Source organism: Histomonas meleagridis (assembly GCF_020186115.1).
Source record: "Histomonas meleagridis strain 2922-C6/04-10x chromosome Unknown contig_20, whole genome shotgun sequence".
Taxonomy (NCBI): Eukaryota; Parabasalia; order Tritrichomonadida; family Dientamoebidae; genus Histomonas; species Histomonas meleagridis.
In genome coordinates, this window is record NW_027150805.1 from 140,774 (window position 1) to 155,462 (window position 14,689).

General features: G+C 33.0%; 7 protein-coding genes across 7 annotated transcripts; 5 read left to right on the forward strand and 2 right to left on the reverse strand.

Annotated features, from left to right (window-relative positions):
• Window positions 1–60: 60 nt before the first annotated feature.
• GO595_002639 (uncharacterized protein) lies at window positions 61–1,386 on the forward strand (the record flags this gene model as incomplete). The annotated part of the gene is made up of 1 exon (XM_067915571.1): window positions 61–1,386. One exon carries the CDS (start codon window positions 61–63, stop codon window positions 1,384–1,386), a length of 1,326 nt encoding a protein of 441 aa, XP_067776440.1.
• A 285-nt stretch (window positions 1,387–1,671) lies between these two features.
• Window positions 1,672–2,988, reverse strand: GO595_002640 (ARF GAP-like zinc finger-containing protein; the record flags this gene model as incomplete). The annotated part of the gene is made up of 1 exon (XM_067915572.1): window positions 1,672–2,988. The coding sequence occupies one exon, from the start codon at window positions 2,986–2,988 to the stop codon at window positions 1,672–1,674; it is 1,317 nt and encodes a 438-aa protein (XP_067776441.1).
• A 1,403-nt stretch (window positions 2,989–4,391) lies between these two features.
• Window positions 4,392–7,793, forward strand: GO595_002641 (uncharacterized protein; the record flags this gene model as incomplete). Its single annotated transcript, XM_067915573.1, has 1 exon — window positions 4,392–7,793. One exon carries the CDS (start codon window positions 4,392–4,394, stop codon window positions 7,791–7,793), a length of 3,402 nt encoding a protein of 1,133 aa, XP_067776442.1.
• Window positions 7,794–8,976: 1,183 nt separating this feature from the next.
• GO595_002642 (uncharacterized protein) lies at window positions 8,977–10,062 on the forward strand (the record flags this gene model as incomplete). The annotated part of the gene is made up of 1 exon (XM_067915574.1): window positions 8,977–10,062. The coding sequence occupies one exon, from the start codon at window positions 8,977–8,979 to the stop codon at window positions 10,060–10,062; it is 1,086 nt and encodes a 361-aa protein (XP_067776443.1).
• Window positions 10,063–10,208: 146 nt separating this feature from the next.
• GO595_002643 (putative RNA-binding protein) lies at window positions 10,209–10,949 on the forward strand (the record flags this gene model as incomplete). The annotated part of the gene is made up of 1 exon (XM_067915575.1): window positions 10,209–10,949. One exon carries the CDS (start codon window positions 10,209–10,211, stop codon window positions 10,947–10,949), a length of 741 nt encoding a protein of 246 aa, XP_067776444.1.
• Window positions 10,950–11,533: 584 nt separating this feature from the next.
• GO595_002644 (polycystic kidney disease protein 1-like 2) lies at window positions 11,534–13,366 on the forward strand (the record flags this gene model as incomplete). Its single annotated transcript, XM_067915576.1, has 1 exon — window positions 11,534–13,366. The coding sequence occupies one exon, from the start codon at window positions 11,534–11,536 to the stop codon at window positions 13,364–13,366; it is 1,833 nt and encodes a 610-aa protein (XP_067776445.1).
• A 112-nt stretch (window positions 13,367–13,478) lies between these two features.
• Window positions 13,479–14,650, reverse strand: GO595_002645 (aminotransferase, classes I and II family protein; the record flags this gene model as incomplete). Its single annotated transcript, XM_067915577.1, has 2 exons — window positions 13,479–14,065; window positions 14,122–14,650. The coding sequence occupies 2 exons, from the start codon at window positions 14,648–14,650 to the stop codon at window positions 13,479–13,481; spliced, it is 1,116 nt and encodes a 371-aa protein (XP_067776446.1).
• Between the last annotated feature and the right edge of the window lie 39 nt (window positions 14,651–14,689).

A 14,689-nucleotide genomic window follows, 5' to 3' on the forward strand; every position in this document is an offset into this window, starting at 1 on the left:
ATTCAGTCAGTTAAAAGTTGATACAAACCGAAAATAAAGTTGTCAAAAAACAATTAATTGATGAGTGGTAAAACGAACCATGAAGAATCCCTCTTTGATAAGATCGCAAATACCGAGGAATTCAACCCACACCTAGCTAGTGAGGGAGCAGAATTCAAACATTGCAGCGATATGGAGCAATTGGATCAATATCAAGAAAATCTCAAAAAGAAATATAAAGATATAAAAGCAAAGCTCAATAAATCTGCTGACGAAGTGCCCAAATTCCCTGAATTTGATGATGGATTTAATTATAAAAAAAATTTTTATGATAAAAACGATAAAAAAATCCTTAATCGTTTTGGTCAAGATTCTCTGATCTACATTATGGCAATTCAAGAACGTGCAGAGAGGAGAGCAAACTTTAAAAAAATATATGATAAATATCGAGAAAAATATGATCAACTTCTAAAAGAGCACACCAAAGATCAAAAACTTAACGCAAAATTCTCTATATCAGAATCATCTGAAGGCGATTATAATATTTCTGAATATTCTTCTGATGAGCCACAACACAAAGATGATAGGCGAAAGACAAAAATTCCCTGGAGCAAAATATCCAAATCCCAAGTCTTTCCGAAAGATCTTGTTGATCATATCAATAATCCCAATTTCGAAAACATCATAGAGAAGCAGCTTATTAAAACCAAAGATGGTCACATTGTACGAGTTATCTCAGTTGATAAAGCTGATTCTCCATATACTGTATTTGATAAACCATTTGATAAGAAGTTTCAAGTCTTTGACTTTGTTGAAGACAGCGAAAGGACACTACGTGTCGATGACTTCAGTTCGGAGAGGTTTACGCAAGAAGATTTTGATCGGATTCGAGAAGATTATAATCCAAAGTTGAAAGATCTTAACGAGAAAATCGAACAACTTCACTCTCTTCGAAACCCTACGCGCGATCCGAGTGAAGAGAAAGACCTTCGATATAACATGGCAATTAGTGGTCAGATTACATCTCTTGAATTTCTTGAAAGTGTTCTCCGTGAACAAAAGAAGATTCTTTTTGATCTTAATGCGCTCGAAAGCCCTGACGAAAAGGTTGAGGAATCGATTAAGTTGCAAAATGAAAAAGTTGCAAAGATAAAAGAAATCATACATTCAAGAAATTCATTTCTACAGCCTCAAAATATAACATCTGAAGAAGCTAACGAAGAAAATAATAAACAAATGCAAACTGAAGAAAAGCATAGAAGGATGCAAGAAAGAGCACGAGAACACGCAGAGATGGCAAAGAAGGAGCAACAAAAGATAACTTCGATGCAACAAAAGGATTTGTTGAAGAATGCATTCGGTGATGATGCAGAAGAGGAGGAGGATGACGATGATATTACCTTTTAACAAATATAATAATAAAGTTATGAATTCACAGTTTGGATGAAATGTGAATTGTTGTAAATCGTTTAATAAAGAAATTTGTGAGTGAAAAATGTTTTTTCTGAAAAATGAATTAATTTCATCGGTACACACTGAAAAGTTATATTGAAAATTGTATCGTTACAAATAAAACATTGAAAAATAGTGAAGGGCATCCCGAACGATAGAAATGAATTCACAGAGAAATTATCGTTGATATTGACGAACGAAAGAGAACTTACAGTATAGGTTATTTTAGAGAACATATGATTAAAATCCGCGAGACTCATCCAGTTCTATGAAACCAAACGAATCATATTGCTGTTTCTGTGATTCACTTTGAACAATCTTCTGTTTTTTCATTGGCTTTTTTGGTTCTGTTCCATTCAGAAAGTCCCGTAATTGCTCATCGTCGTCTTTCTGTGAGAAGAAATCTTCAAGATCTTCTGTGGAATTCTTTTTTATATCTGGTTCTAGTGGAGTCATTGAATAGTTAGGTTCAGCCGTGGGAAGAAACGCGAAGTCGTTTTCTTCATTCTGTTTATTTTGAGTAGATTCAACTTCAAGCAAATTTATGTTTTCATCATACTTAGGTTCTTTGGGCGGAGGATTGTTTTGAGGATTTTCTTTTATAAGAGAGGCATCACATGCATGCTCATTAAAGAAGTTTTCGAGAGCATTTGTATCAGGTGCTTGCAAATCTGAAAGTGCATCAGCAAGAGGATCTTTAGGTTCATCAATGTCGTATTCAAATTCTTGATTATTTGTAGTCTCTTCTTGAGATGGTTCTGGAGTATTATTATTGTTACGAGTGAAAAGCGACGACACTTTTCCATAAAGCTTAGAAAATCCACCAGCAATTATTCCAAATTTGGAAGTTTGTTGTTGGTTTTGTGGTTGCTCTTGTTTTGTTTCTTCTTCGGCTTTTATGGGAGCTTCTACATGTGTTTCTGTTTTATGATTATCTCCCATTCCAAAAAATGATTGTAGAGCTGCAAGGCGATTTTTGCTTTGAGTGTTTGATGATTTGTTTTCTTCGGGCGGTGGTTCAAATGTAACAGATTCATATTGAACATGCTTAACTTCCGGCTCTTGTAAAATTGTTGGATTATCGATTTGATCCAAAAGATCATCAATAGAATAATCAGGGTGGGACTTTTCTTCATCAGCACGGGCTGAGTAAGATAGTATTTCTTCATCTGATCTACATGTCAATTTTGAAATTGGTAATTCATGAGGACCTGGGATTGATGGGTTGATCCATTTTTTATTAACATATTTATCTCTGATAAAACGTTCCATTGAACTCCTGTCATTGGGATCTGGTCGTTGAAAGTCTGGAGGGAGATTGTATTCCCAATAATCATTTGCCTTCTGATTTCCAATATATTTCATTCGCATTTCTTGTTCAGGTTCCCATGAGTCAAGGTTGCATGAGCGAACAAAAGAAATATGAGTTCCGAGTGATCGATGAATTCCTGAACATTCAAGACAAATAAAAATACCAAGATTACAACTTGCCCATTTTGGTCGGTGTTTTTTACAGTCAGCACAAAGGTAATTTTCTGGAAGTTTTAATAAGCTCATTACGAGTTTAGATGTTTTCGCACCAGGCTTCATTTTTATAGGAAATTGAAAAGAAAATGATCGTTAACCCAACAAAATGGAACAAGAGATTAACTTGGGTAAAGATTAATTTTTTGTTTTTGTAATAAATAAAAACATGAACACTCAGATTTATCTTATTGAAATTTTCTATATAATAAAAAAATTTTATAAATGGTCATTATAACGAATAGACTGAAGGTTTTTTAATTCATTGATATTATTACAGAAAAATCAAGATTGATTATAATGAAGTATTTAAAAATTAAAATTAAGAAAGATATAATTTATTAACAAAAAAAAACTATTCATTTCGATTGCTCAATTAAAGAGTACGAAACAATTTCATCCTGATAAAATCATAATTGATTTCAATAAAACAGGTGCATAGTGAATTTTCACACATTAATTCTGTTATTTGTTTGTTGCGGTATTGGCGGAAGTACCATATCATCATTGTATTCCTTTAATTGATAATTTGCCACAACATAATCATTTTCATCATCTCCATAGGTAGCAGACATTGCTACTCTAATTCTAAATTTATAAGTCAATGAAACAAACAGGAAAATTTGGAATAATGACTGAATTAATACAATTAGCCAAGAAGGTAAAATATTTTTCACAAACAAAGAAATGCAAAATATTATGGCAATACAGAAAAAAATTATAAGAGAAATAAACCTAGTAAATTTTAAAAGATTAACTTTTCGATATGATGGTGTTGTTACCGGATCAATTCCCCTTTCTAAAATTAATTGTAAATGTGTTTTTAATGCACGAAGTGAATCTGAAGAAAAGAAAAAACATACAAAAAAGAACATTAAATAAAATAAAACAAAAAATCCCAATGAAATCCATGTTGCTATCATATTAGTATCAGCATTAGTACTTAGTGTAAATTCTTCAAGTTCATATAATGATACAGAATAACCAATAGATGAAACAACAATCAATATATATTTATATACTGGCAATTTATCAAACACAATTGAAAGTCCAGAAGACATTATTAATGAAATAGATGTAATTAATATGTATTTGAAAACTTCTGCAATAGCTAAAAATGTTTCATATAGAGAACCTCCAATGCAGAGGTTAAGTATTCCAAATATTACCGAAATTAGCGAAGTTAATATTTCCAATAAAATGTAAATTGAAATAATTTTGTGAATCAATGCTTTTATTTTTTTGTGGTGAGCCGAATTCACTTTCCAGCAGGTTAATATTACACAATATAAGATCATTTCTATTGATTTAATTATGATTATTTGCAACATGTTTTTCTTTTAAGAAGAAATTAACGTATAATACCACAAACGGTTTCCATACAAATGAATTTGAGCGAATTGAATTCAATTCAAACGAAAGTTTACTGACAACTCATGAGTAAACCCAAAGTAAAAAGACAGAGAATACAAAGGAATACTGAACAGCATGTAAACCCAGCGCCACATGCTCCACCACCAATGCAATCACATGTTGATGTATCTCAATTTGAAATGCAACGAAATTTGATCAAACAAATGCGACAGTCAGGGCAAACAGACACTGCTGACTTACTTGAGCTTCAAATGGAACTTCAAATTAAACAAGAAGAAGTCAAAGGACTTCGTTTACAAGGCCAAAAAGAAGCTGCTGATCAACTCAATTCTCATGTTGAAGATCTTATCCAGAGGATTACTGCCTTGCAAGATAGGCTACAAGGTTTTACAGCACAACCACAACCACAATCTCCACCAGTTCAATCACCACCACAACAACAGCAACAACAAGCCCATACTCAACCACCACCAGTTCAACCAGCATCACCGCCGCCGCCACAAATCCAACCATCATCGCCACCTCCCCCATCCCCATCTCCTCAACCACAATATAAGCCATCACCACCACCTCCACCACAACATCAGCCTCCATCACCACAATATCAGCCACCTCCACCACAACATCAATCTCCTCAACCACAGTATCAGCCTCCATCACCACAACATCAGCCACCTCCTCAATCAGAAGTAAGGAAGAAGAAAAACATAAAAAGCAAACAAATTGGCGGAGGCAAAAAGGAAGCACCAGTTTCGCCGCCTCCACAGCAGCAAAAGCAAGTCACAGGCAAGCAGTCCACTGTTGCTGCAGGTGTTATTTCACTTCTTGGGCAGACGCCAACCACATCAGCACCCTCGAGTAATGAAATTGTTGAATCTGATGATATTCCAGACATTGATATCTTTGATGAAAACGGCGGTCTTAAAACCAATGAATTATCATCATATTCAAGTTCATCATTATTACTTAATACGTCTGTAAGTGGCGGGTATGTAAGTACAGCGCAATTAAGGCCAAGCTTTTTCGGAGCTGATGATGAAAAAGTACCGCAATATTGCCATAAGAATTATGATCTATCCAAGCTCAAACGTTCAGAAGCTGTTAAGATAATGGGGAAATATTCTACATATGAATATGCAAAATATTTTGGTCGAAAGATGGAGGAAATTGAAGAAAGATTTGAACAAGAATATAAATCAATGGCGAAACAAGATACACCACCTATGGTTATTGAAGAAGAAGAAGAAAAAACTCAAGGAAGAAAAGATGTAGAAAAGATTATGGTTGGATTAACAGGTACAATGACTGATATCGCAATGAACTTCATGTTGACAAAATGTAACTTCACAAAAATACCATATAAAGCGCCTTCATTTGATTTCGAAAAAGGAGGTCTAAATGATATTTATACATATAGTGTAGATGAAGCTTCTAATTATATTATGGGAAAAACAAATGATGACTTAACTATTAAGAAGATGATTTCTGATTTAGAAGTAACAATTGGAATTCAAAAAGAAAACGAAGAAGAAGAACAAATTGAAGTTAAAGAAGAAAATGAAACGAAAGAAGAAGAAAAAGAGGAAAAGGAAGTAATACAAAAAGAAGAAAAAGAAGTAAAAGAGGAAAAGGAAGTAATAAAAAAAGAAGAAAAAGAAGAACAGAAAGTCGAAAAAGAAGTGAAAGAAAACATTGAAAAAGTAGAGAATGATGAGAAAGAAAAACAACCAAAAGAAGAAACAAATAAAGAAGAGGAGAAAGAAGAAACGAAAGAACAGCCGAAGGAAGAGAAACCAAGTCCACAACCAAAGCAAAACTTGAAGGAAATTCCTATTTCTGAAATGATGAAGAACTTAAGGACAATGGTCGGAATGTGGGCAACCGAAAACGCGCAGAAAAGCACCAACGAAGCTGAAAAGCCACCAACACCAGAAGCTAAAGAAACGAAAGAAGAAGCTAAAGAAGAGCCAAACACTGAGAAGAAAGAGAACGAAACTAAGGAAGAAGCGAATGCTGAAAAGAAAGAAACAGAAACTAAAGAAGAACCACAAGCTAAAGAAGAACCAAATTTTGAGAAGAAAGAAGACAAAGCGAAAGAAGAACCAAATGTTGAGAAGAAAGAAGACAAAGCGAAAGAAGAACCAAATGTTGAGAAGAAAGAAGACAAAGCGAAAGAAGAACCAAATGTTGAGAAGAAAGAAGACAAAGCGAATGTCGAGAAGAAAGAAGAAAAAGCGAAAGAAGAACCAAATGTTGAGAAGAAGGAAGACAAAGCGAAAGAAGAACCAAATGTCGAAAAGAAAGAAGAAAAAGCGAAAGAAGAACCAAATTTTGAGAAGAAGGAAGACAAAGCGAATGTTGAGAAGAAAGAAGAAAATGATATTCAGCCAAAAGAATCGAATGAGACAGAAGAAGATGACGAGGTGGCGCTATACAAAGAGCTGTTTCAGGATGACGACGACATCAACTATCCCAAAGAGATCGCAAGGACGTATGCCTCAATGATTGGCGATACGCCAAGTGATAAATTTGTATTTGACTTATCAAGCCATAACTCATTCAAGATAATAATGATGATATCAAGTTTCTTTGCAGATGGTTTAAAGGAAACACCACAAAAATTATTCCAAGAAATGAATCGAATTCTATTGGATGATGAAAACGAGAAATTAATTTTCAAAGACTTCAAGTTGACCGTTAACCCTCCAAAAGGAAAAGTGACACCGGTTATGATCGTTGTCAAAACTGTTATTGAACTTCTTATTAATGGATATTGTTCAGAATTATTACGATACTTTAATAACAATGAATCATTTAAACGTGAATATTATTATGAAGATTCGCCATTTATGAACAATGAAGTTAATGAATCGATTTCAGAAATCATTAATGAGATTGAATGTCATAAATTCATAGGCCAGTTTCCATATTCTGAATTACCAATTACATTCCAACCAATACCATCCACACAAATCTCAAAGAGATTTACTAACATTATTAATAATTATATTTTAATCTCACGAAATAATTTATTGACTAAAAGTGAACCACCAATTGAACCGATCATCGAATTAATTAAAGTATATAACGAAACATTCTTAACATATAAGAATGGTGAAATTGCATCAAACGATAATCTTTGGGATATCTATTTGTCAATTGCTAAGAATAAGCCAAAAGTTTTACATCATCAAATGTATGAATCATTTAAAGAAATTGTCATAACAGAAGCTGCAAGTAAAGGTTCATCTTCAGCAAAGGCATTACAAGTGACAGTAAATGCATTAAATGCGGGTGTTCTCCCATTCGTAATTCTCTTCACAATCGATTTGGATAACTTCAATGGAAATAAAGTGCCTGCATATGTTGGTAACCCGTTGACATGCTTAAGAATTGCTCATGCACTATTACCATTGAAGCTGTTGAAGCTAAACGTAAATGTCCAACAGTTGAAGATGAAATAAATAAAAAAACAAATAATAGGAATTGTGACGTGAAAACACTTTCATCGTTCTAAACCGACAAAACTTTTTGAACGCAAAGCGAATGACATTTTTATGGTGCCGACAATTTTATTTTCTCACAAATATCTTGAACAGGAAAAGGTTTTGGATGTTGATTTAACAATTTAGCAAATTTAAACGCTTTAAACAATTTAGTTACTACGGAATAATGCTTTGGAGAAAAGTATAATATTTTTTCTTGGGAAAATTGGAAAAATAATTTAATTTTATCTGTTTTTATTGAAACTTTTAAGATACATTAGGTGTCTAAAAAAATTCAGACATGAGTTTGAGGAATCTAACTAAAACTGATTAATAGTCATGAAATCAACAATATTTTCTGTTTTGATGAGCAAAGAGGACATGAGACAAGGAAATATTATAGCAGCAATCAACTTGGGGAATGAGTAAAGAATAAATAAGCAAAGAGTGATGATGAGAAAACCTTTAGCTGGTGTCATATATGCTTTGATCCTGTGATATGTGAAAAATAATATCATTCCTAGTTTGAGAGATTTGGAGTTTTTGTCAAAGGTCCATTTATTGTCAAAGCGCTTTTTAATAAATAATGGAAGACAATAAATAAATAAGGAAATGATACCAACACAAAAACCACATCCAACTGAAAGGGCAGACCATATGGCTGCTATTACCCAAAAATATGTTTTAATTGATTGAATATAATCAGACCAAAGGAAACCTCCAAAAAAATAAGCAATTTCAGGAATTTCTTCGAACATAGAAGAATATTGAGAAAGTATTTTGACTGTGTCATCATGTAATATCCAATTTGCACCTTGGAAAGAAATCTGAATTTGTTGCGGAGCCATTAGTTGACACTTTTCATACAAGGGCACCCCAGAAGATGAAAATCGAAAACGAATTTCAATTAATGACGTTATATAAATTATCAAAAAGTGGTTGATCCAAAATGGAAACAGATCTAAATGAAGATCCATTCCATCAATGGGCCTTCAGTAACCAATGGATAACTCCATTTTTGAGTTTTGATTATTTCCAACAACCAAATTCGGAAGAAAGTCGTATATTAAATATCATTTCTTATATTGAAAAAATTTCTGACTTTTATGAGTACCAGATGAAAGCAACAGCACCTCAAAAGCCATGTTTTCAACCTTTTCCGATGTCAATGACATCATCCTCATTATATTTAGCAAACATTCATTTTTTTCTTCAGAAAAAGTTATACAAAGCTCGATGTAAGGCGTATGAATTAGCTATGAAACGCATATGTGATTTAGTTGATGTCCTTCATTTAGCACTTACTTCTAAAATTAAGATATTTATTATCATTGATCTTCAAAAACTCTTTCATTCACTTTTATGCGACGACGAAAAGTGCGCAAGGATTTCAAGCAAAGATTCGGAAATTGTGAACCAAATCTCCAAAGAAGATATCATTATATCTGATGTCAACAGCCAAAAAGCTATTTTGAACCAAGTCCTAACTGGGATGAGTTCTGTGTTCGACCGAAAGTCACTTATTGTTGCTGATCATCCGATTGAAGAGAAGTTTTGTCAGCTAATTTTTAGCAACAATTTCCATTTCAGACAAGAAATTGATCAGCTTTTTTCAGGTTTTCATAGTCGCCATTCTTTTCGTGACCATTGTCTCTCTCTCATGCAACAGATCATCAACTTCTTCAACCTTAGGGATTCTGTGAGCGTTTCAACTTTTTCTTTTATTTACTTTCGAACGATTTTTTCACATGGCATTTCTCTAAATCCAGATTTTTTTTTCGAACAAACAGAATGTGCATTCCACCTTAAATCTGATCAAATCAAAATTAAACAGACAGGGGTGCTAGAAGAGTTTTTACCTCAGCATGAAGAAAATGAATCAATTAAACAAATTGTAGCAAAAAACAAAGTACTTATGGAAGCTTCCCATGATATTACATCACTTGGTTTTATGTCAAATCCTTTGGACGTGCTTGCGGGTGTAAATAATGTGCCTGTAAAAATACGTGAATTTGTTTCAGCCAAAGCAAAAAGTGAAGATGCACTTTCGTTTGATACTGTGTTCGGCCTGTTCATTGTGATTTTAGTAGCTAGTGATTTGCCTAATCAAGAAGAAGTTTTCAAGTTTGCGATAGATTTCACACCTGAAGAAGGACTCTCAGTTCCTCTTGAATATGCTAAGGCAACTGTTGTTGCGGCTATAATGCAATGTAATACTATATTGGAAAACCTGAAAAATCATACCTAATAAATGTGTTTTTGAAGTATCTCCCACTTGCTACTTTTGTGTGAAACAAAATCCCATATATTGAGTTCAAAGTAGAAATTCAAACATTATAGAGATGATAAAGAAAGAAGACGGCTTAAAGATGGGTAAAAATTACCCTTATAACGATGCCCGAGGTTCTTTTCGAGCCAAAATTCGATGAACCCGAGAAAATGCAGGCCTTTTTTGATGAGAAAGGGTTTGATGACTTTCTTCGATTTTCAGTATTCGAATCTTATTGTATAATCGAATTTCCAACCATCAATAGAGCAAATGATTTTGTCGATTTTTTTAACGGAAAAATATTTAATGAACAAAAAGTACAGGCTAGAATTCTTGAAGACATTCCCCCTCCAAGATCGCCAGCTCCAATTCATAATGATTATCCTACAAATAATTTCAGATCAAAAACAATTTTGATTGAAGGGTATCCTCCAGATTTTTCAACAGATCGAAATATGTATGAAGATTTTCGACACTATGGCTTTATTCGACAAGTTGAATCACATGTCGATTATGGTTACATCTCTTTTGATACCATAAATGACGCAGAAAATGCTGTTCAACAAATGGATGGAGCAGTTGTGCATAATTCAAAAATAGCAGTTTCAATGATTCCAGATCGAATTCTAAATCGACCAAATATCTTAATTCCCTTAGCAATTGCAGAAAAAGAGGAACTATCTCCTGTAGCATTACGACCAAAAGATCCATATGTAGACAAAAAGAGAGATCGAATAAAACGTGAGTTTCCAAGAGATGATTCTTACAGGCCCAGAAGTATTCCGACTGAAAGAGATCATTCATATGCTAAAAGGGGTCAATTTGATAAGGAGAGAGTTCGGGACTACGAGCGTGGTATTACATAATTATGTTTAAATGTGTTCTTATTTAGTGATAGAAAATAAAATAAAGAATATGACTAACTATTTATTCAAATCCATTAGCATTCAAGTCTCCAAAAAAAATTCATGGCTAGTTGTTTCTTTGACTCTATTGATCATCATTTTCAATCATTAATTTTTCCTTTTTCTTTATATATTTAAATATTATCAATAATAATATTTTTTATTAAACGAAGAGGGGCTGTAGCATAATGGCATTGCGTGAGACTCCAGATCTCAAGGTTGGGGGTTCGAGTCCCTTCGGCCTCAAATTTTTTTTTTCTTGTATTAATTCACGAATAAAAAGTCACTATAAATATAAAATATTTTTTGGTATTTTTCAGATAAAACTTTTGGAAAAAATTTCATAAATCAGCTATCGTCATATATCATTTTTGTGTGAAGGTATCTCTTATTTTTATTTTGGAGATGGATTAAAGTGGTTGCAAAAGGAACCCCCAAACACTTCAGTTTTTGAATAATAATCCGATTATTTTCTATTCATTCGATTCTGTCGTTTGGAAAGGTGACGTTTAGAATTTTTTTAAAGCGCCCTCGTAACTACCAGCATGACAGAAAAAAGAGAAGATATTCAGGAAGAAAAATATGACGAAGGAGAGGAAGATGAACAAGAAAAAATGTTAGGAAAAAAATCAAATGATGATGAAATTAATAATATTGAAGGCAAAAAAGAAAATTGTGAAAAAGAAGAGGAAAACAAGGAAGAATCAAGTAATACAAAAGAAAACACAAGTGATAAAGAGAAATCTAGTGATACAGAAGATGATAAAGAAGAAAATAGTTACACAGAAAGTACAGAATCAAATGACAAAGAGAAGTCCGATGACACAGAAGACAAAGAAGAAAATAGTGAAAAAGAAGAGGAAGATAATGAAGAACTCAGTAATTCAAAAGAAAGCTTAAGCGATAAAGAGAAATCTAGCGGAATAGAAGAAGATAATAAAGAAGAAAATAGTGACGAAGAAGACAATGAGAAATCTAGTGATAAAGAAGATAAAGAAGAAATGAGTGGTAAAGAAGAAAATAGTGATAAAGAAGAAGATAAAGAAGAAATGAGTGATAAAGAAGAAGACAAAGAAGAGAATAAAGAAGAAAATAGTGATAAAGAAGAAGATAAAGAAGAAATGAGTGATAAAGAAGAAGACAAAGAAGAGAATAAAGAAGAAAATAGTGATAAAGAAGAAGATAAAGAAGAAACAAGTGATAAAGAAAACAATGAGAAATCTAGTGATAAAGAAGATAAAGAAGAAATGAGTGATAAAGAAGAAGACACAGAAGAAACAAGTGACAAAGAAGAAGATAAAGAAGAAACAAGTGACAAAGAAGGCAAGGAAGAAAATAACGATAAAGAAGAAACTAGTGATAAAGAAGACAAAGAAGAAAATAGTGATAAAGAAGACAAAGAAGAAAATAGTGATAAAGAAGACAAAGAAGAAATGAGTGATAAAGAGAAATCTAGTGATAAAGAAGAAGACAAAGAAGAAACAAGTGACAAAGAAGAAGATAAAGAAGAAAATAGTGATAAAGAAGAAGACACAGAAGAAACAAGTGACAAAGAAGAAGATAAAGAAGAAAATAGTGATAAAGAAGAAGACAAAGAAGAAACAAGTGACAAAGAAGAAGATAAAGAAGAAAATAGTGATAAAGAAGAAGACACAGAAGAAACAAGTGACAAAGAAGAAGATAAAGAAGAAAATAGTGATAAAGAAGAAGACAAAGAAGAAACAAGTGACAAAGAAGAAGATAAAGAAGAAAATAGTGATAAAGAAGAAGACACAGAAGAAACAAGTGACAAAGAAGAAGATAAAGAAGAAAATAGTGATAAAGAAGAAGACAAAGAAGAAACAAGTGACAAAGAAGGCAAGGAAGAAAATAACGATAAAGAAGAAACTAGTGATAAAGAAGACAAAGAAGAAATGAGTGATAAAGAGAAATCTAGTGATAAAGAAGAAGACAAAGAAGAAAATAGTGATAAAGAGAAATCTAGTGATAAAGAAGAAGACAAAGAAGAAACAAGTGACAAAGAAGGCAAGGAAGAAAATAACGATAAAGAAGAAACAAGTGATAAAGAAGACAAAGAAGAAATGAGTGATAAAGAGAAATCTAGTGATAAAGAAGAAGACAAAGAAGAAAATAGTGATAAAGAAGAAGACAAAGAAGAAATGAGTGATAAAAATGAAAATAAAGATGAAGACAAAGACGAAACAAGTGATGACGAAGAAAGTGAAAGCGATGATAAAGATGAGCCTAAAAATATGACCAAGGAAACAAATGAAGAAAAAGAAGTTAAATCCATTTCGATTACTACAATAGCAGTTGTTACTTTCGGTCTGGTTGCTGCAGTTGCAGGATTTTTGATATACAGAAGAAGACGTAAATAAATACACTAAACAAAAAAGACGTAAATAAATACACTAAATACACACACACAAAAACATATCATATTAATTGAACAATTTTGATTTCTTTAACAAAATATGTGTTTTGAGTTCTTTATTTAGCTCTTAATTCAGTAACTGCTTTGATTAATGCATTAGTACCTGCTTCAAGCATTGGCTTTGGAACACTAAAGAGTACCCTAAACAAACCAGGAACATTTCCATGGAAACCCGAAGCAACAGGAAGTATATGAAGTTTATATTCATCCATTAACTTATTCCAGATTTCCAATTCTTGTTCAATACTTTTTCCAGCAATATCAGTGAGATCCACAACAACGAAAAGAGAGTTGTCGCAATCTTTATACTTAATCCCAGCATCGTCAAGTCTTTTTGTAAAGTAATTGTAGGCTTCGATAAGCCTTTCTTGAAATGTTTTAATGAGATTATCACGGATTGACATTGTGCCTATCACCTTAGTAATAAAGAAAAGAGTATCACTACTGAGGTGGTAGCAACCTTTAGCAAGTTTCATATAGCGAAGGAGTTCCTCATTTCGAGTCCAGAAAACACCAACTTCAAGTCCTGCCATTCCCCAATCCTTACTTACTCCATAGAAAAGATGAACACGGTCAGGAAGTGCATCAGGACGCGCTGCAATTGAAGTAAACTCAACACCCTTTCGATTTGATAATGCATATACTTCATCTGTAACAATATGAAGATTAGGATTTGATAAGCCCATTTAAGGAGATGACCTTGGTTAGAAATGATATCACCATAAGGATTTCCAGGATTTGTTAATAATAATAACTTAGCATTTTCGGGTGGTTTCTCAGGAAGATGATCTAAGTCTATATAGACAATTTTAGCACGTGATGTTTGCATGTCTGGTTCAAAACATCCATAACATGGGGAAGGTATAAGAACGACATCACCAGGCTCACATAGTACAAGAGCTATTTTTTCAACAAGAGAAGAAATACCACTTCCATCAGTCATTTGGTCTGCTCGAGCATCTTTTAACCCAAAATAATCGCGGAATAAAGCTGCAAATGCTTCATACATAGGAGTAGGATTGAATGAAAAAGTATATGAAAAATGTGTTACATCTTCATCTTTCCTTTCTTTGATAAGAGGATTTAATATATCATCAATCAATCTATTTTCGGCTGTTCCAAGATTGATTATATCTGGGTTTGCAATGCATTTTTGAAAGCCTGTCGCAAGAGCTGCCTTTGGAGCTTGTTCCAAATTTTTAATATATTCTGTTTTTCTCAACGACATGAAAAGTGTGAAGTGAAAACTGCCGAAAATCAATTTTGG